General features: G+C 39.7%; 1 protein-coding gene across 3 annotated transcripts; it reads right to left on the bottom strand.

Moving 5' to 3' along the window:
- Nucleotides 1–8: 8 nt before the first annotated feature.
- RB195_008052 (uncharacterized protein) lies at nucleotides 9–24,318 on the bottom strand (the record flags this gene model as incomplete). Of its 3 annotated transcripts, XM_064182034.1 has the most annotated exons (22): nucleotides 9–202; nucleotides 584–714; nucleotides 799–974; nucleotides 1,040–1,156; nucleotides 1,559–1,630; nucleotides 1,683–1,779; nucleotides 2,197–2,312; nucleotides 2,477–2,503; nucleotides 2,637–2,723; nucleotides 5,532–5,674; nucleotides 6,295–6,478; nucleotides 7,303–7,425; nucleotides 7,490–7,675; nucleotides 7,728–7,910; nucleotides 7,973–8,140; nucleotides 8,742–8,879; nucleotides 12,152–12,358; nucleotides 12,686–12,738; nucleotides 18,981–19,065; nucleotides 19,229–19,309; nucleotides 20,825–21,069; nucleotides 24,183–24,318. In XM_064182034.1, 22 exons carry the CDS (start codon nucleotides 24,316–24,318, stop codon nucleotides 9–11), a joined length of 2,949 nt encoding a protein of 982 aa, XP_064038776.1. The 3 variants fall into 3 exon arrangements, with proteins under 3 accessions (XP_064038776.1, XP_013298724.2, XP_064038777.1); XM_013443270.2 differs by lacking the exon at nucleotides 2,477–2,503; XM_064182035.1 differs by lacking the exon at nucleotides 8,742–8,879.
- Between the last annotated feature and the right edge of the window lie 68 nt (nucleotides 24,319–24,386).

Genomic DNA, 24,386 nt, shown 5'->3' with positions numbered 1-24,386 from the left:
AAAATAACTCAAATATATTGTGGTGTATCTTGACCGGTGAGCAGTCGGAACATGCTCGTTGGCATAGTCTTCATGTGGATTTCTCCGATTGCCGTCGCCAACATGTTTACAATTCGGTCATGAGCCACTGCCACTACTGATTGGTTGTTGATTTCGATGATGCGATGACCGACACGAATCCCTCCTCGTTCGGCAATTCCACCTGATATATTGTAATTCAATCTACTTGAACGAAATGCTACACTATTGAACTCAACAAAAGAATGTTTTGATAAATGCATATATATTAGACTTAAATTCAATAAAGTAAGATTAATTGTGCAACAAGTCATAAAAACCAAGACCTTCACTGTCTCTGAATTACCAAGTAATGCAGAGAGATGCCGTCTTGGCGTACTGAAATGACTGTTCACCGCGTGAATCACGCAAAAAAGTGCTTGGAGGCAGCACAAATAATTTCCAGGAAACATACATCTCCAAAACGAGTAAACTACCTTTGTAACCCAAAACATTGGCTGGGAGACGGAAAAATGATGGAAGAACACTAAAGAAAAAGCAAAACATTTTAGAAACAGCGACTAACCTCGTAACAAGGAACATATCACACCATTTTGCACAGAAAATCCTAGCTGATACTTCGTATCTGGTCGCCTGATCCTCACTTCGACCACAGGTGGGGTAGACACTACTGTGAGGCGAACAGCAGTAGCAGTTCTGCAGCACAAAGTGGTCCGTAGATCAAATACGCACTCCAATCGGACAAAATATATCAACCAATATCCAGCAAAATTAACATACTTCACGTTTTTTATATTCGTTTGAGCAGCTGACAAAGGAAGTCCGACAAGAGAAATTCCATTGATATTTATGATTTGGTCACCGATATTGAGTAGATTGGAACGTGCTGCTGGCCCGGAAGGATTCATATGTGCAAGTACCACTGTCGGAAGCATTGATCCCCAACCAGATTCCACCTTGAAATAAGTCAATTCTCACAACAAATAGTATGAGTAGAAAGAGTTTACAGAAAATAACACACCACTACAATTCCTAGAGGCTCGCCGCTTTTCTTTGGGACCACCACATCCTTCTGAGTTTCTTTTCGAGCGAACATCTCTAATTCATCACCCAGCAACTCTTGAGAGTTCAGTACTTCCTTGAAAATGAAATTCATCATCATAAAGTTGCAAAATGAAGTGTACGCGCCCGTCATTTGGAAGGTGGCTTGGAATTACTGGAATTTATTTCAAAATCAACCATACTATTTCGAAGTTAGGAATCCAGTTTAACAATACAATTGGAAATGCCATGCTAGTGCAAAGATATGTCTTCCAGCTCGCAAATGTTTCGCGCCAAAATTTCTAGAGGAAGGCAATTTTCCTCCTCAATTTCTAATCACGCTAGCTGGACCCAATGTTCCCAATGTGGTGCTGTCTACGAACCTTCACGCTTAAGAAGAAGCACAATTTCAAAGGAAAAATTCTTTCTAACTAAAGTGTCCCTTGAGGTTAGAGGCAAGAGCTTGTATTGTTGGCCTTTTTCTTGACGAGAAACATACCTGATAGTCAATCTGTCTCAAGTATGATGGATCGTCAATGCCGTTTGCTCGCAAAAATTCCACGTAGGCAACCTTTAATATCGCATATTATCTAGAAAACAAAAAGGATAGATGCGGGACCGACCTGGAAAGCTTGCCCTATCGACTGAGCAATGAAAGAGGCTTCGTCGGACTCAAATACGTGGCATATAACCTTTGGAGTCTTCCGGATCCCATCAACCCTATAAGACAGAGTTATCACTCATGAATGATGAATGGATACCGCACTGCATTACTGAAGACGTTGCTCCATGAGAAACGAAAAAAAAAGAATGTTAGAAAATGGTTTTCCAGCGAGAGAACAATAAATATTGCATGTGTACTTACAATGGAAGCAGTAAGCGATGCTATCAGGAGAATGTAGCAATACTAACGATAGCGGAAAAAAGGGTTGAACATGAACAAGGAAGAAGGAACTTAATTCAATTAGGAAAGCGAAATACATTCAGAAGATCTCAGAGATTGCTTAGGTAAATAAATGTACGAATATCTAGTGAAATATTGTGTAGCAGGTTTCATGGCTTACACTATACCATGACAATCAAGTGATAGATAATTCAGAAAATATGTCACAACATTAATGCTTGAATAGAACTTACTGATTGCAATGCTCATCACTGCTGCTCGCAGACATCCTTCTCGCCATCAGCACCACCAAATCACCAATATCAGCAATGTAGGAAATTGTCCGCAAGGCATGATCCATCAAAATGTCCTGGAGTGGGAACTGGTTAAGCTCTGCTGCCCAGCAACAAGAGCACACGTGCTCGAACAACTAAGTCAAACGCAAGCAAAAGGGGACGTGCAAACACAGGACCATTAATACTGATAGGAGATCTACGTCAAAGCAAGAACACCGAGCAACATGGGTATACTCACCTGTCGAACGTCAGTATCAGAGATTCGCTGAAATAAGGAGTTGCTGAACATAAAACAACAGAGGTACGTGAAATAAAGCGGAAGGTAGCTGACAACATTTACAAAATGTTAAGAGGAATGGTAAAAAGGCAACCGTCTATGATGCAAGTAAAAATGTTACCTGCAAATCTGTGTTGAGCACCATGATTTTTTCCGTCGAAATAAACAAATCAATTTCCGTGCTTGGCTGAATCTCACCTTCCGGCGCCTAAATGGTAATTTATTTTGTTCATTATTTTATGCGCGCGCTCTCTCTCTATGCAAGCCCAAGAATAATATCAAGCGAAGAAAAAGTATGATCAGCTCCGGATGGGTACAAACGGTCGACTGCCGCTTCGGTTGAAGCAAGACAGAAGGAGAAACGAGTATGGGTCACACACGGAAAGAGCGCTCATTAACGCAGACGTGTCGCGCTCATCTGGTTGAACACACAGCTATTTCATTTAAGCGAGGAGTCTTTCATTATTTCAAACCCCCTTGAGTCTATCTTAAATACTTCTTTTGTAGCCTTAAAATTCTGCAAGCTATCTGATTTGCTTCCTATGTTTGTTGGCATTTCCTGACTCACACGCATAAATTAGTCAACACTAGTTCAGATAGTCTGAACAATAATAAGCCTAAGTCGCACCCTATTTACTCAAAAAAAAAAACAACTCTAAAGCTTAAACAAAGAACTTTAGGGTACGTTCGAGGAGGATCGGCCGAACTAGTGAGGAATGGCTCAGGAGACCGTCTATGGGTGGTGTATCGCGAAACTGACCATATTGAGGTCTCTGATAAACACAGAGTTCGAAGTGTAGATTACGAGTATGAGCAGGGCCCTGCTCAATTCCTTCAGTTTTTCAGAGAACCGGCGTAAGAAACGGGGTTTGTTCCTACGAGGCACGCTAGAACGTGACACTTTTGTGCACGCGCAGCATCCACCTGCGAGCGGTCGAGAATCAATAAGGTCTTCTCGTAGCCTATTCATGTAAAAGCAATGAATAGACTACTGAAGGAACCTAACCGAGCACAAAGATAGCGCGTTCTAACGTACCTCATAGGAAAAAACCACATTTCCCTCAGAACGAGGGACTAAGAGGAATTGAGCAGTCGCATTTGTAATCCCGTTTCCTTGCAGAACGCATGAGTGTTGTTGAAGTTTTGAGTGTTAATGTACTAATAAGGAAATGTGTCAACATTTTAACCACATATAATTCACTATCTGCAGTCTTAGAACTAATCGAATATTCCAAAAGTGTAACATAAAACTAAAAAGGACTTCTGCTTTTATTCCTTCACTAACATGCAGGCTTATTCATAGTATTTCTCTACGACGGTTTTCACCCAACGTGGTTTTCTGCAAGACAGCAATACATAAACTGTTGTTCTATGAAGAGTGCATTTAACGCGGCTGATTTGTAGTTTTGGTAAAGTCTTACTCTAGATAGTATGGTGATACCTCATATTTCAAGACAACAAATAATGATTCTTGGAACTTTTCTATGTTGATAAGATTCATCAGGAATGCCCACAAATTCCTGTATTCTCCTATTAATTACTCAAGCATAGAAATAAAAGATTAAGTGAATAGAAATCCGAATTAGAATTAATAAGTAACTCCAAATAGTTTGGTACAATTATTTCTGGCTTGAAAATTGCTTCTTGTTCGTTATTTCGTTTGCACTTATATATATAGAAAAAATACCGAAGAAAAAACATACTAACGAGATAGTTACGTTACAATTAGGTAGATCAAAACATAACAACAGAATATGCACATTAAATGTCTCCATCCAAAATTACGCTGCCGTACAACAGCTTAAACAACCTACACTACTTTCATTTTCACATAGCGCCTTGAAAGAATTGTTCTCGTTAGAGAAGGCTCTTCTACAAATGGCATATGAACCTCTAATGTTATGTACCTTGAATCATTGTTACCACTGGCAACATATCCTCTCAAATGCCTCATCTAGAACAAGATCAATATGGTTAACCTCGCGCAACGGATCGCGAATTCTAACGGCTACACTGATAACCACGTAGCCCAGACCTTGGTGCGCAGCGAAAATTTGCTACAGTGGATGACTCGAATAAAATCAATTATTACTTGCCTTTTATAACCGACGAGTTGAGTAGAGCGATACACGCTGGTCTGGTTAAGAGCTTTCCCGAGGACCAAGTGAGAATTGTGGGAAGTACCTCCCACTAATCTCAAGAAGCAATCAATTCCAAATAGAATGTACAATCGCTTCTGCTTAATTCCAAACTGTGTAATATGCCCATTTGGCGAGGAAGGCGACTACGTGGTCTCTGGTGTAGTCAGTCTAATTTCGTGCAAAACATGTGGGGACTAATGCATCGGCGAAATAGGGCGACCACTTCGTGTTTGTGTTCGTATTAAAGAACATCTAAATGGAATGAAACACTCGAATGCAGCGGCCCCCATCGGAGTTCATCGCAGATAATGCGATGAAAATGCTCCTTTCTGCATGGCTCCCACGATCGCATCGTACCAAAACTGGCTAGCAGAACTGCAGAAGCGTTTTGGATAAACGTAAAAGCTCCAAAATTGATTAGAAAGTAAGAGTGCATAGCCGTGACTAACAAGCTGGCTCTGTATCAAGACCTTCGCGGGTTTTGATCAACGGAGCAATATGCGTGTCGCATCCTAATTAGTATTAGCAAAGCGATTTTATCGCGCGGTGGTCCGCTAATATCACGGCGATGCGGCTACATTGCTAAGCACAACGATTTGGACTATTTTGATTTCGATTTTGGATGTAGCATCTTAGGGAATGGTGACTTGTTCTGGATGAGGCATTTGAGAGGATATGCTGCACAGCTTTCTGACTTTCCGGGCCCTGACGAGGGCGACAACGCGAAAACGTTAGCTGTAATAAAAAAGAATGTCAACAACCCTGGCTTTTGCTTCACATTAACGATCGACAAGTTGAAGTTATTGTGCCAAGATTCAAGAAAGCTCGAAGTTTTACGCTATCCTCTTGTCATTAGTATTTAGTGGAAAAAGTACCTTCACTCTTGCGACAGCTTCTTGAGCCTGTGCCATCCTAGCCGCCTTGCTACCTCTGCTTTCGCACATCATCTGCGTTGAACCAAGGTATCGAGCACGAAACAGCACTCCCTCGATCAGAACTGCAGGTTCATGTACCATAGCTGGAACAAAAAGGTATCATTTATTATATGAAATAGAAATTATTACGAAGCAGGCAATGCATAAATCGGAAGCAGAACAATCTTCTCAGACATCATCCGCGGTAAACTCTTCGAAAGATATGCAAATCATAAAAAGCTACATGACCACTATAAATGTGAAACTGAAAGGAAAGGATGGATTCACACGAGCGAAGCGATTGTTCGCCTGAAGTAACTTGCTGTCCTTCTCCCTATTAGGAGAAACTACTTGGGGCCCAGAGGGAAGATGCAAAGAACTCGAAAAACCATGCAAGCCCAAAAATCACAAAACCACAAGTCGCAAATCGACCTGAATATGCAGGCAGGATGGCGAAAAATAGCGGACTTGACTTTGGGTACAGACACGTTACTCACCTATTTGATATATTCGTTGCTCGCAAGTGACACAGTGCACAGCGCATGGTGGCAAAAAGAAAAGCTTTCAAAGATAGTAATCTGCACACCAAAAAATTTATGTTGCCTAGCTACTTTAGAATAATACCGAAAGACGTTATGCAGCACTTGGAAAAATTTGTACGCGTCTTTCACTGATTCAGCTTGATGTTATCGATTGCAATTTAACTAATAAGGTGAACACCTACTTTCTTTGCTATTCTTCTTCTTTCCATGTCCTGCAGTGGATGATGGCGTTTGCGAAGAGTCGTTGGACCCTCCAAGAAGAAGACGATCCGTTTCCATCTCATCCTCTTCAGCGGGCACTTCCGCTGTCACTAAAGAGGGTGCATCTGCTGGATTAGCATCTCCATCCCACTCGTGAGAGCAATCCTAAAATTGTAATGAAAAGTTCAAAACGATGAAAAACAGAAAGCAGAAGGATCCTGTTGATGCACTGAAAACCGCAACTTTGTTTGGACTCGTAAGACAAAAAGTGATGCAGCCATCTCGAAAAATATGAAGTGGACAAGAAACAGTTATAAATCGATTTCCTTATTAAAGAAAAACCACTCAGAACATCAAAAAGTTCTTGAATAAGTTCTCATTAGAACTCAAACGAATAACAAACGCTATATCATAAAAGCAGTGCAGTATATAAGTCAACTACATTAAAACCACTCTACCAGCAAACTTCTAGGAGGTTGTGTTGGAGAGGTAAAGGAGCATAATAAGCCATCGATTAGCGTAAAACTAGAATGCAAGCGTTCCGCAAGTGAAATATAGATAAACGCCCGTTTTAGATGCCGAAAAATGTACTTGGGGAGGAGGGTGGGTACTCGTTGGTACCCTTATTTCCCTCACGGTCTAACTTACTTTTTTTTAAAGTAAGTTTAGCTTACATGTCATAGATCCTCTAAGACTAATGTTAAATACTAGTAATAGTAGTAATACTTAGAAGAATAGGAAAAAAATAATTTGATGGGATCGCACTTCTGGCAGTGCTACTCCTTTTTTTATCATCAGTGTTCATATTTACATTATTAGTCATCACTTTACTTACTGACTTACTTTTCTATGCAGCTGTAATTTAAACTCTTATATCTTCGACATAGATCTCCACCTCACTGAACCTATCCCTTTGAGTGCGAGTGCTTCGAAACGTAAACGTCTTCTTAATTACTCGAAAAATATGTAGACAACACCAAAAAAATCACCTGCTCTTTTTGCTCGCGCTGCATACGCTTCAGATAAGACTCGCGAAGTACCCAAACCGGCTCCTCTGTGGATCCGTTTTCCTTATTTTCATCAGGCCACTCAGTCGAGCAGGACTGCGCTGACTAGAAAGAAGAAATAGTAGAAACCGATGAAAAACCAAAAACGAGTCATTCCCTGAACTCTAACCTGACTTGTTCTTCTATGGACAGGTCTTGCCGGCGGTGGAGGCGGAGCAATGGTTCCTCCGGATGAAGATGAAATGTTAGGTATTGTGTCAGATGTTCTTCTTCCCGTAGCAGCCTCATGTGCACATGTTGGTGGCTCCGGTTGCGCACTGTACTGCTTTTGTTGAAGAAACGCTGCTGCCAGTTGCTAAAATAGGAGGAAGCTCATCTCTGAAGCTAAATCTAAACCAATTTCTCACTTCTTGTGTGATACTAGGTCCATTTTGGAACTGCATAGAATAGGGCACTTGTGGATGGGCAAAAGGACTGACGAAAGGTTGACCGGGAGTGAATGGTTGACCCATAGCAAATGGTTGCGTCATAGTACTCATGACAGGTTGGTTGGGAAATGAAGGCGTCATTCCGTGGGTAATCGGTGCCATCTGCAATAAATCAAGTTAACTAGATCAAAGTAACAAAAACCATTCAGTGAAGAAGCACATACGTGTTGTGGCACAAAAGGAATTTGGTTCATTCCTACAGGTTGCATTTGTGGAGCATGAAGTGGTGCCGTAGCAGGCTCTTGGAGGTTGAACGATGATCTGAGCTGATTTAAAGTCTCTTTAGGTGCTGGTTTAGGCTCCGTTTCAGTCGGTGTGTATGGTAGGGCACTCTAAATGCGGAAATGCAGTAAAATCAAGATCAGTTGGGTAGGATGTGCTGATCCAATTTCTCGCAGAATACAGACCCGATTTTTAGAGCAAAACTTAAGTTAGTGTGTTGAGATGAATTTTCCTCGATCTACTCAAAGAGAAAAACACCATGCTTTCGAAATCAGTTTTTCCCCGGAAATTCTGCGACAAATTAGATTAACAGGATCCCATACGAGAACAATTGTCCCTCCACATGCCAACTGGACACATCCCACACTAGACGAGAAGACTACGAAATTTCTTTAATTACAACGGAGGAACGATTGGTACACGAAATATCACGAAGCGTGCACAAGGAAAAGAGATTCTAGGCTTCAAACCTCTTTTGTCCGCAGTCAATTCGGTGAAAAGTCCACAAATACTACTAAATGTATGAACTACAGACACAGCAAAACAAATTGAAGGCAGAGAAAAGGAACTGGAAAATTTCAGATCCAGATCTATAGGAGGGAGAAATCTATTGAGTATGAATGGGCCAGCATAACAGCACAACACAACACGCGGATGAACAACATCTGTAGCATTCCACGACGACGGTAACTACTGCTGCTACTGACAGACCTGTGAATCATTGGAGACAGACGGGAAGTTCGGTGTGAATGTTGCGTGTTCGTTCAATGCAGATAAGGAAGCCGTAGTAGTAAGATTGTTCTCGACGGATGATGTTCCAAATAGTTCTGCCAATTCACGATCGTCTATCTGAATCCAGCGACCACACTTGGAGAAAATGCATACTTCCATTTCCGAGAGATGGAGCGCAGGGACTGTGCGCACACGATTTCCCAATTATCAAATGCTAATTTCAAAATTTTCAAACAACCTCACGTATAATTACGAAATTTTCAACTATATTGGACCCCGACAAACTATTCTAAGAGACACAACCTGTCTCGATATTCCCTCAAACAATGAATCATAATAGCGAAAGAATAGGAACTCTTTTAAGGAGACTCTTCCGAAGCCTCTAAATCCGCAAGGCGGATTCTATTGCGACCAGACCCCTTCTCGTCTCTGCAGAGGTGCAGTTAGTAGTTCGACTGTTTATATTTAAAGATCAGTAGAAAAATCTAGTTTTGAATGATGCAATACCCTTTGGCCTTTTGTTGGGTCGGTGAGGTGAGCTCGCTCCTACTTAAAAATCCAATTTTTGATCCTGTTATAAGCTTAAACTTTTGTTGGGCAAAGCCTTAATTAACACTGGTACACGAAGATAGAGACCGCCTATGAAGCACTCGATGAGACAATTTCTGGACAGTTTTTTTTTCGAGCAGATGCAGTTTCAGCGCATTAGAAGGATGATTGTACCAAAGGCATGTCGAGACTTTATGGTGGAAGGAGAATAATTGTTCACCTAGACTTACCTAATTCTCAAAACAAACTACAAACAGCGTACTTGAATAGCAAATTTCTGAAATTCGGATGGTCCCCTCTGCCTTACAACTCCAATTGGATGTCGTCATACTACCATATTCCAAAATGCTGAAGCTGCATCTGCGCGGAATAATATAGAAAACTACGACCTCATCTCAAACATCTCAAAATTGATCTTTCTGCGTTTTCGTATATCTTCCTTGCTCCTTCTGGAATGGACGAGTGTGTGGGCAATGATTAATGTGTAGACAATGATTAGTGGTTATTACTCTACCGTATGTTTTAGCAGAAGAAGAAAAAACCTCAGAAGAACTCATTATATGGTGAGGTGGACTTTTGGAGAGCTCATTATATTATATACAGCCGAATTTCAGTGTTTAGGGAAGTTCCACAGATTCGATTACGCTAAATCCATACTGTATGTATATGATTCCTCTCCTTTGTGCGTGGTGGGTAGGAAAGTTTGAAATCAGTGTAAAATGTAGAGAGATGCTAACATTTGCTTATCAAAACATACAGCTACTACAGATGCAGCTTTAAAGATAGCACGAATCCTCCGAGAGATCTCTGTTTGCACTTTAGCATCTGCATTTTGAAATCCTTCATTTTTTTGTTGCCTAACAATCCAAATTTTCTCCAGCACAACTGCAATGATGCATGCTTCGCATTAACAATATAGAATAGTATTATTTTCTACAGCATCCATTAACACATATGAGTTAACTTTAATTTATATTTTACTTTCAACTTTATTTTCAACAGCAAATGTCCAGAAAGGGAATAGGCGCAGGAGCGGTTTAAAACTACTGATTTAAAAATACATTTTGTACAAAACTTTGTTGGCTATGCTATTTGCTACATTTTATCAGAAGCAGCTATGAGATTCATTTTTATGTTACACACTCATGGAAGTTAGAGCCATGGAAGCTAGAAGTCGAAAAGCTTTTCCCCACTATTAGGTATCATAGCAGCGCAACACTTAGTAGTTTTCCTTGTCCCATTGCAGGGTTTCGCATTCCAGTTATTAAGAAGATCTGCTACTTCCTCCTCAAAGTCTTTTTAATCAATTTTCTTTCATGTGAAATGACCGCCTCAACCTTCTTCACCAAGTCAACTCCTTCAAAAGCAGTCATAGCCATCGGTAGCAACCATGTTTCTGACTGAATTTTGAAACCACAAACTTCAAAAACAGTGTTTGTGATTTGTAAAATTTCCTTTAGAACAAATATCCATGTTTCATTGTTTTTATAAGGACAACCTCGGGACGTAATATGACGCTACAGAGATAAGGTCTCACTTACAATCTACCATTAATCGGTGCTAGTGCGGATCCCTCTGATACAACTCGTAACCTGACACTAACCCCCTAATCCACACCTCGCAAAAAAAAGTACAAAACCGGTTTAATACAAAATCATCGAGCTTTTTCTTTTCTTTACGTTCATTGCTCCCTCGAATTTCCATGTTTGCCGAGGATTTCGATGGGTGTAGCATAATCGGATGTATATCGGGCGGCTTGCGAGTGTGAGACAGTGCTTTCGGAGAGGAAAGTTAGAGAAAACACAAGCTAATGAGTAAGCCGATGCAGCAAGTGTCCATCACACAAGCCTCCATCTCATTACCCAAACTAATTTAGCGCTGTCAAAAATTCTTTCCCTTCACGAAATATAGAAGCTGATAGAACTAGTGGCGGTCAGAAGAACTGATTTGAAAAAAGGACACTATCAAATTACTAAGGTTCAATTTTGCAGCACAAAACCATTGTACATTCTCGGAAAGAAAACAAAAAAAAAGAGCACAGAAAAAGACTTTTCACACAATCTCCCCAGCAGGCACCCTAGACAAACGAAATTCTCAGCTTCGTATCGATGCTGGTAAAAAGGAAATTGCGTGAGCGGCCTCTTACTTGCATCGTGCAGCAATCACCGGATACCGCAACCCATTAGGTCCTTCAGCAGTTGCATATGGCAAATATAACAACGAAGTATAAGAGACTATAAGTAAACAGAAAGCGAAATTCATCCGATGAAAACTTTTGTGTTTACAGCGCTTATGTTTACCGAAACGATATATTGCGATATTAACTGTCATTTTATGAATTATGAATGGTTGCAGCAAAACTAAGTGCTAGCTAGGACTGCTGGGAAAATCGTATCGTGGGAAGTTCGGCATCGTTAGCCAAGCTCTTAATAAATGAATGTTCTGAGATACTGACAGAGAATTTCCTGCAGAATTCAGAAAGTCAGAAACCAAGCAGATATTGAAAAAATCCGAATGCGGATTACTTAGCAATGTTTTTTTTTTAAATTACATCTGAAATATCCAACCCGAAATCAACTCAGTAGCTAGGAGCAGTTTCATTTAAAATCCAAACCTGAGCTTCCTAGCGCATTAGTTTCATAGCGTTGCTGACCGCCATGTTTATTTCAACTTCTAACTGATAAAGTTCATCTTTGTGGAGTTTAGTAAAATCCCTGCGTAGGGTAGAAATTGTGGGGTTGAGGCAAGCCGAAAGTGAGTTGCACATGTCAGCGAATAATAAAACTAGTTAGGACGAAAGTTTCTAACCGCACAGAATTAGCTGCCGGAACATGACTCACCTTCTTTATATTTTTATTTTGTGACCTCCGTGTAATTTCTTTCTCAATTTCGCTCATCTGTTTTCGGATGAGGCTTGTAGTTTTCTCATCTTCTGTAGGTAGAGAGCTTTTTCTTTCCAATTTCTTCTTCGGAGTTCCAGATGAATCTTCCCCATCACTCCTTGTCAAATCCTTTTCAGATGCAGAACCGATTCCATTTGATTTTCCCTAGAACACAAAGTGATTTTCAAAAGTGCAGTCACTTGGTAGATGAGGTGGTCAGCTGTGACTGACTTAATGTGACAGGCATGGCAGTTCGCTTGATTAGAAATACATTAATTAAAGTTTTAATTATGTACTCCTAGAGACAGAAGCATGAACCAGCTATATTTTGTTTCGAAACACAGGCAGAAATTGAAAACGGCAAAAAAGTAAAGTGCATTCCAGGCTTTGCCGGAGCAAATGACATTCGATATTTCCTTAGATGGATATCTCATGAGGTAGTGTATCCGTAATAGGCTAAGCAATAAACTTTTGACTTAAAACACAACATACAAGATGATGTTCCTGTGAAATACCATGGTTATCGACAGCGACTTCGACCGCACCTGAAACAAAAGCGTAGAGTTGTGTGTTTCTTATACATGAAGTATGTAAAGGAAAGAGTTAAGATTGTGAACAGAATTTATCTCAGCTAATTTTTCGGTGTTGACGCCTGATTCAGGCAAGACCTTAGGTTATCAACTTACCTACCCTGGATCTTGCATTTTGTTCAAACAAATAGTGAATTAAATGTCTTGAGGATAATCTCTTTTCTTTTACAAGAAGTTTCGCACGTAGCATAGGCATTATTTCGGCTATGCAAAAGTTTCCTGAACCGTCAATAACAAAATGATTTGTACACTTCGCCCTATTTCCCTGGTTTTTTTTTCACTGCTTTTTTTCGTAACTGTTTTCGCGTTGATCGATGAATCATCAGGGCGAAAACTGAGCACCATCGTATGGTGCACGTCGAAAAGGATAAAGCCACTGGCGCATCAATCCACTTGGGATGTGCCAATGCTTTTTTACTGCATTTCGTAATCGTTGAGGTTTGAATGACTTCTGGAGGCCAGGCGTTGATCAAGTTAGTGTTTTTTTATCCTCCCAGAGAAGTCTGGCATTAATTTATCGACCCCGAAGGAATGAAATGCTCGGTTGGCATCAGGATGGTTTCGAACCATCGACCCTGCGGTTACAGCGTACTTCTGACCGACTGCGCCACACCAGCCCGGTCACGTCTGTCCATAAAACTTCTACAAATTCGACTGTTTCACCACCAGAGACCACGGCTAGTAAAAACTGATGAATGAGTAGTCGAAATAAATTTCTAAAAAAGCAAAAACTCGTGCAATTATCCTTCCAACAATTATGTCGTATAGGGTCTGTATATAGCATGTGTATGAAGCAGAATTAAATCCTGTGTTTTCATAGTTTTTTATTTGTTTTGTTCCCGTACAGCGTTGGGGCAAACGCTATGCCGTTGCAATAGGGCTCAGGAAAAAACAACAATGAATCACAATGAAATACCAGGCAGATGCAATGATTCACCGTAAACGAATTAATTTATTTTATTCTACTGCACTATTTTAATTTGTATAATACATTCATTTCGGAGAATAGGATAACAAAGGAACCAACCAATCTCTAAGAATCTCCAACATGTTTTTTTTTGTTTTCGTATATTTTATATAAACAGTGTTTGATCCCTTTCAAGCTTAGAAAAATGCAATTCAACGCTTAGTTCAATTTCAGCAAGTGAGGAAAGCTGGCGAACATATTAATCACTTCTAAGAACGAGAACCATCAACCACATCAACGCCGCGCCTATTTATCCTCTACTATATAGCTCGGGCAAGAACGATAAACAACAGCCTTGGACGTTGAAAACATTCAGTTATCTAATGTCTCAGTCGATAATAAAGTAATGGTCATTCACTTTTATTTCACATGATTTTATATGTGAAAAATTCACGTGAGAAAGAAGTTCGCATTCTGTCGTCTAAAAATATGTCCAACAATTTTCTCCCATAATGGCCATGTAGAGGAGCAAACAGAAATGGAACGTATCTGCAGTAGGTAATCTCTTCAAGAACATACAAGAAACTTGACAAAAACGATTTCTTTGAACTCCAAAACATGGCTCGCTGAAAACAGCGGCGCTGGTTGGTGGATACTCTGTGGGAGAGTGTAGTAAAAGCTTCATTCAGACTTAAGGAATCTCAGATGCGTCAGCCTTCGACAAAGATGTTCCTGTCGGAAGTAACACGGAGTTTCCCACTCGAAAAATGCTGCTAATCTTAAGTATTCAAGGTCCGACGTAATGTTATGATCGTATGGAGATTAGGTTAATGAGATCCCTTGTCACCAATCGTTATGGCGACCCTTCTGCCGACAGAACCGATCGTAAATAAACCAATGTTTTCTGTTGCATCCGATAATCGATTGTTCAGTTTTACGAACAAACCATATCCAGACATGGATACAGCACTATAAAAAACAGCTTGGGGAATCTCTGAAATTCCGGGGGCATACGTACGCTGAAGTTACCTTTCGGCTTCTCTAAGGATTTCATCTTCCAGAAACAGTAGTCACAAATCTCTGGTTTGCATCAATTCAATATTTCGCCTACGTTAATAAAAATCCTATAGATTTCAGCAGCTTATCGATCAACGCTCGACTACATCGCAGGATGTATCCCATTTAATGTTTGCTGACGGTCACATTACAGCAAAATCCCTCGTCTAAGTCAGTTCATATACAGCTGTTTAGCAATTTCTTCTATCAGAATAACAGATGTATGACTGCTATGCTATGCTGACTTATGTTCGCCTATACAATGCGGCTGTGAATATATACAAGCAAGAAATGAGCAAAAGTACAAAACGATTCTCAGATGACAAATGGATTCCTGGCACGCACGCAATGCTATCACTGACAACATGTATCCGATATATCTACGCGTCGATGCTACCAAACAAAAATTGAGCACACTTTCGACAATTTACTTCTGCCTCCTTGGAACAACTGATACACCACCGTACTTTTCATTCTCCTTTTCACTCCTCCCAGGAGTACAATTCGCGTGAGGATGACCCACCAATGCTATGAGGCAATATCTCGTAAAACGACTGCGCACGCGGATATGAATAGTAAATTCTGTCCAGATGTGCTGTCATCGCAACGGCATTAAACCATAAGAGGGGAAATCTCTCGAACCGAAGCAATGCCATGCATAAGCGATGACACTCGAGACACAATTAATCCCCCAAAGCGACGACGGCAAAACAATCAGCGAGCTGGGAAGAAAAGCTAAGTGTGATGCAAATGGCGGACACGCAGAGAAATGAAATCTTTGTTGTCAACCAGCCACACATCTCAAACTAATGCAAATTAAGCAAATCCACAGACAAATTTTTCGTTGTAAACACTGCTCAATACTAGGTGAGAACTAGAGCCTAGGGATTTTGTACCAAGTTCCCTCAGTGCCCCTCAAGAATGAACGAATAAACTTCTCCTCTGAGGCTCGTTTATGTGTCCATTCAAAGAAATTAACACATCCAGTTGGAAATCTAAAATTGCACATTTGGTTCCTCTTAGAATGGGTAAGAAATCGTGAAGACCGTAATCCTCATGAAATACATACTCTATGCTTCAACTTATAAAGTATGCAAATTGTTGAGGTTTAAATGCACAAGATTTTCCTCAATTTCTTCACATTCGTTGAAGAAAACGGTGTTTCTTGAGTCAGTGAACAAGGCGCATTAATTTTTGTAAGGAATTTTCTAAAAATTTTAGAAGAGCATCAAGACAGACGATACTTTCCTTGATTAACAAATGATGGTAACGCATAAAAAAATGACCTCTCAGTCTCCAGAACGAATGGAATATAAGTTGAAGTTAAAAGGTCTAAAATGTGAATGTGGCGTCGATTGGTTGAACCCCTCTGCACCACTTAGCTTATCGTTATATTTTAGACTATTTTAGACTTTTAGACTTTGAAAATACCAAGATATGTACCCGACAAAATTAAGTGATTGGATCGTAAATTTTTCCCTACGATACATCCCTGCACTGAGCACCCTTAATGCAGAGAAACGTGGTTGAGTCCCGCCCGACTGCTGGCATCCTCTCTAGGGTTGCACCCTGATAGTTGAAGTGTAATAATAGTAGTGTAATAATCGAAATAACTTCAGAAGTTCACAACACTTTCCTATTTACGCAACACATTCCTTTTTACAGTGGGAGGAAAAAATTCAATATAACAAGTCACAAAAAAACAGGTTTCTGAATTGGATCCTTGAATCGAAAATCACTAGGGAGAAGTTAGGGCCATAGAACGTTTGAAGTGAAGTATAGAATACCGTTACGGTCATTATACTATGAAGTGTACTGTAAAGAGTACTGAAAGTACAAGAAATATGATTGTTTTAAGCAAATTCGGTCCTTTGCTATTTTAAATCTAGAATAGAACGAAATTAAGTTCATCCTCGTGTTCAATTCTAAACCTAAGCGCTATACATGGGACCGATAACGAATCAATACTATCGATTACTCTGATGTCATCGATTGACAAAAGAAGTTTCATACAGCTGAAATGAAAGGTTAAATGATCAGAGAACTACAGTAGCCAACATCTGTAATGGGTAATAAACTCCCGCGATTGGCACATCGACCAAGACACAAAAAAGCAATCAGTCAGTAGTCACAGTAATCGGCTCTGGTGAAGTTTGAAGGTTACAATCTGGGGTGACTAGGCTAATAAGCGTCTATTAGACTTGTTAAAGATTAACCGACATAGATCCTAGATAATAACCCGCTAATCGTTTACCATGGGTGACTTGGATTTCAGAAAAGTGGAGTTGAAGAGACGCTGATCGAAAAAAAAATAGGCAAAACTGTGACAAAAGGAACCGAATCAAGTTTTCTCACTGAAAGAAAATACATGATCGCAAGTTTCTATTGTTAAATAAGGAAGTGGCCAGAAAAAGTTGAGTTTTTTTTTTTTTATTGAGTTCATTGCAACTGATTTCTCTTCTCTCCTACTTTCACAGGTGTGTTTTCGTTCCTTCAATAAGGGAAACTTCAAAGTAATCCAGACTTCCACAAATTAAAAGCAGTCTGTACTGGTCCGTCATGAGGCTAAAGCTGTCAAAACTCTTCCGCGCAATCAGCCTACGGCAAACAACTGATTCCACTTGCGCATTTGAATTCTGGTCTTTCAAACGACAGAAAATAGAATGTGTTCAAACACCCAAGAAGTGTTCAAGACCCATTTGCGCGAGGTGATCACTCAGCTTCACCTTTCATTATTCCCTCTCAACGCGAATAACTGTAAATCCCAGCACGATTTCCAAACATTACTCGGACCTTTCCTTGACTTGCAGCAAAAATGATACGTTATTCACAGCTGGCCAGTAATAACCTTGCTAATGCGAGCTCATCATTGAAATTCCACTATTAGTGTGCACTTTCTCTCAATGTACCATAACAACGCCAATTTTCTTTCAAGACAAGAGAGCGGAGACTTTTCTGCTACTTACAAATAGTGAAATTGACAAGTGTTAAATTAGTGACATTTTTCTTATCTTCCCCGCCTCTACCATAACAGAAAAAAAAACATTCTAAGATGGTATGGATTCTGGATGAGTAAGACATATTATTGTTGTTCTAAGATGTATTAGATGCGAACACATATTGTTTTTTTTATTGATTCAACCCTGTGAAGACACTAAAGGTAGGGGCGTTAAGACACACTAAATTTCTACAAACAGATTCGGGTCGAAAGAACTAACATAGACAAATCTATCACTGAAATATTATCGAGCAACGGGGATGCATTTATCGAGGAGGAATGAGGATGCACAAATTTTCCATAGAAAGTGGCACATTTGTGTGAATTTCACTAAATGCTGCACTTGAACAGAAAATGTCTGAAGATGGAAATATGGAAACAAATATAAATGAAAATGCTTTCTACCGTGCTACACATTCCATCATCTATTTATGTAATGAAGTTTTCAGGTTCTTAATGCTCTCGCTTAACAAATAGGTGAAAAAGTACTTAGTTTGAACATTCCTATCCTTTTCAAATCGTTTGTTAACAGTAACATTTTTCATGCTCTCTTTCTTTCTTCATATAGTACAGTAAAAAAAAAAACAGGATATTTCCCCTAGACTCCTACTGCCTATTCGGTAAATGAAATTCTTGTTTAAACCTATTATTCCTAGGCGATCGTGCTGATGCATCTCGTTACAAAACCTTTCCACATAATGGGAAGCGTCCCCAATTCCTGAAGGGTACGTTACCATTTGATATTGTGTCATGCCAGCGAGTGTTGCGCACAATCCTTGCGTTCACCACCGCTTTTCAACGCAAATGTTGTATACAATGCTTAATGAACATAGATGGTGATGGATATCCTATCAAACAGCTTGAGTTCTATGTCGATGTAAGAAACACAGTTATTTCACGATTTCGTGGGCACGGGTACAGATCTAGACATAGGCATTACCTCGTCAACGAGTTTTTGCTCACAGCATAGGACAAGGATAATGGCACCAAATCAGGGAACTAAATCTGAGAGGTCCAATCCGCCGCAGAAAGTTCAGTCGATTTCGCTAACAAGAGGCAGATAAAAAAACATTTCGTTAAATATCGAAGCAAGCAGAGGCGCAAAAATAATTATCTTATTCGGTTGGGAGAAGGTATAAGCAAGAAAATCAGTTCAAAAACCAAGTCTATGCATGTTTTCAGCAATATCTCTGCCGCTTTTCGAATAGCAGTTAACTCAGAAGAAGAAATTCTCACCTTCTGTTCCATTAGTGATCGAACTTTTATCCGATGACGACGAAGGAGAGTCTGACTGGCATGCAGCAGCAGGTTGTGCAACCAACTGAAAAAAACCACAAGTGTCAATCAATTAAGTTAACCGGTTGCTAAAAACGTATGCTAAAGGACGTTCGACGGTTCTTAATGAAAAAATGCTGCACCACAGTTATCACTATCTGGATGAGTTGAAGTGGAAACGGAGGGGAAAAAGTAAATTGATATCTAACCTCACGTTCTGATGACCCAGAAGCAAGATGTATCTCGTGAATACCATTTACAGCTTCACCAACACTGTCCGACTGCGACGTCTTAAAAAGAAATACAGAGAGTTATATAAGTTTGGAATTACCAACAGCAAGCTTCAGAACAAGCTCTATAAATGAATCGTAGAGGCTATTCGTAAGGAACATGATCTGAAGCTCAATGGAACAAATGAATGAATATATATCCTTTTTCAGAGAAACCGGCGAGAAAAAAATGTAGCCAACTTCAAATACATATTCTATCCATGCATTTACAGCATATATAATCAAGAGCAAAAAATCAAATTGACTTAAGTAATGAAAACCTCATGTTTCTACAGACTATATTTGCGGCTCCACTGATAATTTTCGCACGAAGTGATGTAAGACTGATAAAGAAACGCAGCAATGTGAAGTGGTTACACTGTTTTTGAAAATGGAAAAAGAGGAATGTTGAGACATGAAACATATGTCGGGCAGCACCACGGAATTTCTAAACAAATGTCAAATTTCGGCACGACATCACAACAAATTCCTACTCAGAAGCTGAAATCAGCGAGTAGTCCTACTAATACTAATTCTTCAGAGGCAACAGTTTTTCAAACCCACTATGCAAAACCCATTTCCCGTCGAAATCAGTAACTTCAAAGTATGAATTTCATCTCACGCCGAGAAAGTAGGAAAGGAAAAAATTCAGAACATTGAACAACATCCAAAAAGAATGACACTTGTCCTTTCGACAACGAGTTACTGTCCAAATCAATAGTTATTACAACTAGGTCGAGGTAAAATGGTTCAAACAAGATACGTACAGTAGCATTCGGAAGTGTAGGCAATTAGAATATTTTTCCACACGCACACACACATACACTCTTCAAGACATTAAATCTCTGAGATTGAAAATCTTTATGTTACTCTTGCTAATAAAGATAAATACTGAATAGAATATTTTTGTCAACGCATAAACTGTGCTGCTACTCGTAAATACACAGCAAAAAAGATAGGGGAGTCTTCGGCTTGTTTATTTACGAGTAGAAATGTAAAGACACCAAAAAGAAAAAATTCACATTGTTTTGGTGGTTGGTTGGTGATTGGTTGAACTTCACTTTTCATTCACTCCAAGCGTTGCTGACGTTCACATTAAAGAGTAATCCTCAGTGCTACTGTAAGTAACTGAATCTCATCCTCAAGTGCAAACAGATATCTCCCAGAGATTTCTTCCTAATGAGACTGCACAGAGTGCAGAGTTCCCCATTTCGCGCCGTAGAAACTAACTAGGAGAAAACAATGCTTGCAGAATCTCAAAGCCACCGCTACCACCGAAAACAACCCTGAAAAAAACAAGTGCAACCGGCGCGGGAAGCCATGATCAGGATTATTGTCAGCTTCTAAGCCGGGTAATTACTCAAAATGTCTAGTTTTGTCACAGCGCGAACAAATACTTTTGATCCAAAACGCTTTAGTATAGAGCTTCTAATAATTTACAATGAAAAAAGTACATAAATAAAAGGAAACGATAAAACACGAAGAGAGAAGGCAGATTTGTTACAGGAATACGTGTGGAAAAATAAAACTTCCCACCTGACTACTTGGTCGAGCCAAAGTCGTACCAAACGGCATAGGGAATGCGATATTCATGCCGTATTGATTAGCGGTCATCATATGTGTAAAATACTGCTGCATCATCTCCTGATATTGAGCCGGAGAGAAAAAGAATGCTGGCATTGTTGCTGTGCCACCAGCAGCAGCGGCAGTTACACCATCCGGAACAACTCCTTGTTGAGGCATGAACGGAGACATGAATGGGTTTGCAAAGAACGGCATCTCTGGAAAACAGTACAGATAGTTAAGAAGAAAGCAGATTCACTGAAATGCTTTTCTTTCTTAAAAAAAAAAACAATGTTAAGAAGTATAGGTCTGGCTGCTTAAAAGCGCCATATTTTGGACTAGCTTTGAAGCCTGCAACAATACTTGAACATTGTAGAGCTTGTCCCTTTATAACGCTCACTTAATGGGACGGTCTCTGGGATCGGGCATAGATTCAGGCACAGAGTCGATTTTGTGAGGTGAGAACGCTCATACTATCCAAATAATTCTCTGAATATCGTTCCACAAACTCTACTCTTTGAAACCTTTGGAAAAAAGTTAGCTTGTGCTGAAAATTATCGTAACACATAAACACAAACGATCCAGCTGCGTCTCAGCATTCTTTGGTTTAGTAACTTCTTTTTCAGAGCGAAGATATTGTGTACGAGGTTTTCGTCCACATCTCTACACTCTTCACTATTTCATAAAGGAATTCGTTCATTCGAATCAGAAAATTCGTATTGAGCTCGTAAACACGTGCATTGTTCGCATTCTTTCAAAACCCTCATAAAGGCTATGTTTGAAAGAAGTCATAACTAAACTGCTAGGCGTCCAGCTTTAATACACTGAATTAAGTTCGTGCTTTGCATCTGTCAATTTCATAACTCTCGTATTGTTTCAAGGGACTTCGACGGCGGAAGTTGATGCGTCAGCGAACTTCGGCTGCGACTACTACGGATAAACAACCATCTTTGGGAGCGCCACTAGGATGTAAGGGAAAGAATCACCAATAACCGAACGGATATTAGAATCGACATCCGAAACGTCGAACAAAAAACCTACATCTCACTACTTTCAGTGATTTTTAGTCAAAACAAGAAGTGCCACTTCCGTATTGGGTTAAAAAGTAAAAAAAAACTGTATAAAAGCTTAAATAATTAACGATAAAATCCATTTTAGTTAAAATATGCTAAAGCTTCATATAAGAGAGAAGCAGAAGACCTTCATCTCGGCAAGGCTTAGAGTAATGCACATAACATCTTAAATCATGTCTGAGCTGTTCTTCGCTATGTTGGGGAGAAATGATAATTAGACGTCCTAACACAACCGACCGTTTCAGTTCCAACGTTACTGTATCATCAGTAGTGTATATGAGAAAAAAAAACCTGTGAGCGACGCTCAATATAAGCTTGAACGAGTACATGGAAAATATGAGTTACTAATGTCAAGAAAACTTCATAATAACTCCATAAAAGAAAGATAAACACTGTAAACAATCTGTTTGAATCAAAGTAACAGCGTGTTGCGCATCGAAGTAAATGTTAGCCGTGACACAACGCACAAGATTAACCTCAATGAGAGTCTATAAATACACAAGCAACATCTATTTTGTGAGTGTATGAACAGATAAGCAAACCATATTTTTCGATCAAAAACAGTTTCCCCAGCGCAGATGTAAAACAGATGTGAGAGGGAGAGACAAGAACAAACTTCCGAGATTGTTGCGATGAATCAAACTATTAAATTTCAAAACCTTGGAAATTGAGACTGAAAGTGCGCTGGTGTATGCACGATACGGCTAAAAATTTGGAAATAGGAGACATGTGTTCGGTTCCCAGAGAATATGGTGACGAATTGTGAAACAACAGATGCGATCAATAAATTCGTATCGGAATGTGCAGTGAGGCTTCGAAAGAATATGAACGATCATGAATAGCTTGATAATATGACACATTTTGTATGTGTCAAAATGTAACTCCCAACTGGATATGGTAAACTGACACCAAATCGAGACAGTGGAACTTAATAATATGCAGAATAGTGCACATCAGAAAAAGTAAGATAGCCGGAAAAAGAAAACTTTTTCTCTGACTTGGAGGAATTATGCTGCACTCTCTTGCATTTGAGCTGAAAGTATGAGATAGAGACCTCTCATGGAAATTTCCAGAGAGAGGGTTACTATATACTAGCCCGCTGAGCTTAGCATTCTAGGTCCCAGCACCATACGTGCGCGTTGGCTATATGGAAATCGAACTTATGGAAAACGAAATCAGCCACCGAAAGTTTCCAATCAATGAATAGATCGGAACGAAATGAACGTTCTAAATCGCGACAGATTGAAAAACTATCATTACGATAACTCTGGACCGCGTCGTCACCTACGAGAAATGTGTTTCATGACATTTTAAACGTACAATCCGAAGCGATTTGATACTGTACTTAGCATTAATGAGATAGAGTAGAAGTAATGCTGTAAAGGGCACGAAATCAACAATAAGAATAAGAACAAGAAAGAATATAGGTTTCCAATGCTAATAACTTTGTTCTGCTCATTCAAATCCTAATTTTACAGTAGTAAGAACAACAATAGGAGAAATGAGCTGAACAAAGATGCAACCACAAGCAGAGAACTTGAATACATAAAATTTCCAAGGAAGAATTATTGACAAAAAAACCTCTTCTGGTGCTTCTAAGTTGAGAAAAGGAGCCTAAACTTTTCATCGCAATGAATGAAACGTCCTTAACGCATCCTTTGAAGTAACAATGACGACATATGCAGCCTTATGGTAATCATCAATTATTTTTTGTAATATGTAGAGGAAGAAGATTACAACCATAAGACACATACCACATCATCTGATCGTGACTAGACAACATCAATTAATTTTGAAGTGTACTTCGGCAGATACTTGACCTCACCTCACTAGATACGAGTCCTGAGCATTAAAATATTTTCCGTAGCACTTGCATGACTTCTGTACTAACTCGTACCAAACTGGACTATCCCAAACTTGTAGAACTAGGAATACTCAACATACATGTGAGTTTTCTAGATTAATTTCAAAGCAAAAGTTCAGTAATTACTAGAAATCTCTTTCAGAACAACCTCCGGTCACTTTCGGTGTTGAGCCTAAGCGTAGAACTTCTAAAACGATTTCTCATTGGTTGACAAGGTATTTTAAAGCACTCTAATACGCATTAACTCCTACATACTCATGGTCGAGAGTTGCAGGGCTGCTTTAAGTTTTAGCGCACATCGGTTTGAGTGGGAACTGAGGAGAAAAAAACCGACGAAGCCGCCACCTTTGCAACGAAATCAACTTTTAGAAAAAAAGTTTAGAAAAAAACCTACGAAATTGCATAGGAAAAGCCTGTTCGCCTGTCATCAACGGTGGTGTGGGTGTCGCCTGTGGCGTAGCAGTGGACTTCGTCGTTAGTGGATTTTCCGGAGAAGTGGTGCCCGGCGTGGCGGACAACTTGTCCATCATGCTGAAATGCGAGTTTGGTAAACCAGGCTGCCAGCGAGTGTTGACCTTTGATGCGTGCGAGGAACAGC

Source organism: Necator americanus, chromosome I, assembly GCF_031761385.1.
Source record: "Necator americanus strain Aroian chromosome I, whole genome shotgun sequence".
In the NCBI taxonomy this organism is placed as follows: domain Eukaryota; kingdom Metazoa; phylum Nematoda; class Chromadorea; order Rhabditida; family Ancylostomatidae; genus Necator; species Necator americanus.
This window is presented reverse-complemented; position numbering and strand designations above follow the sequence as displayed.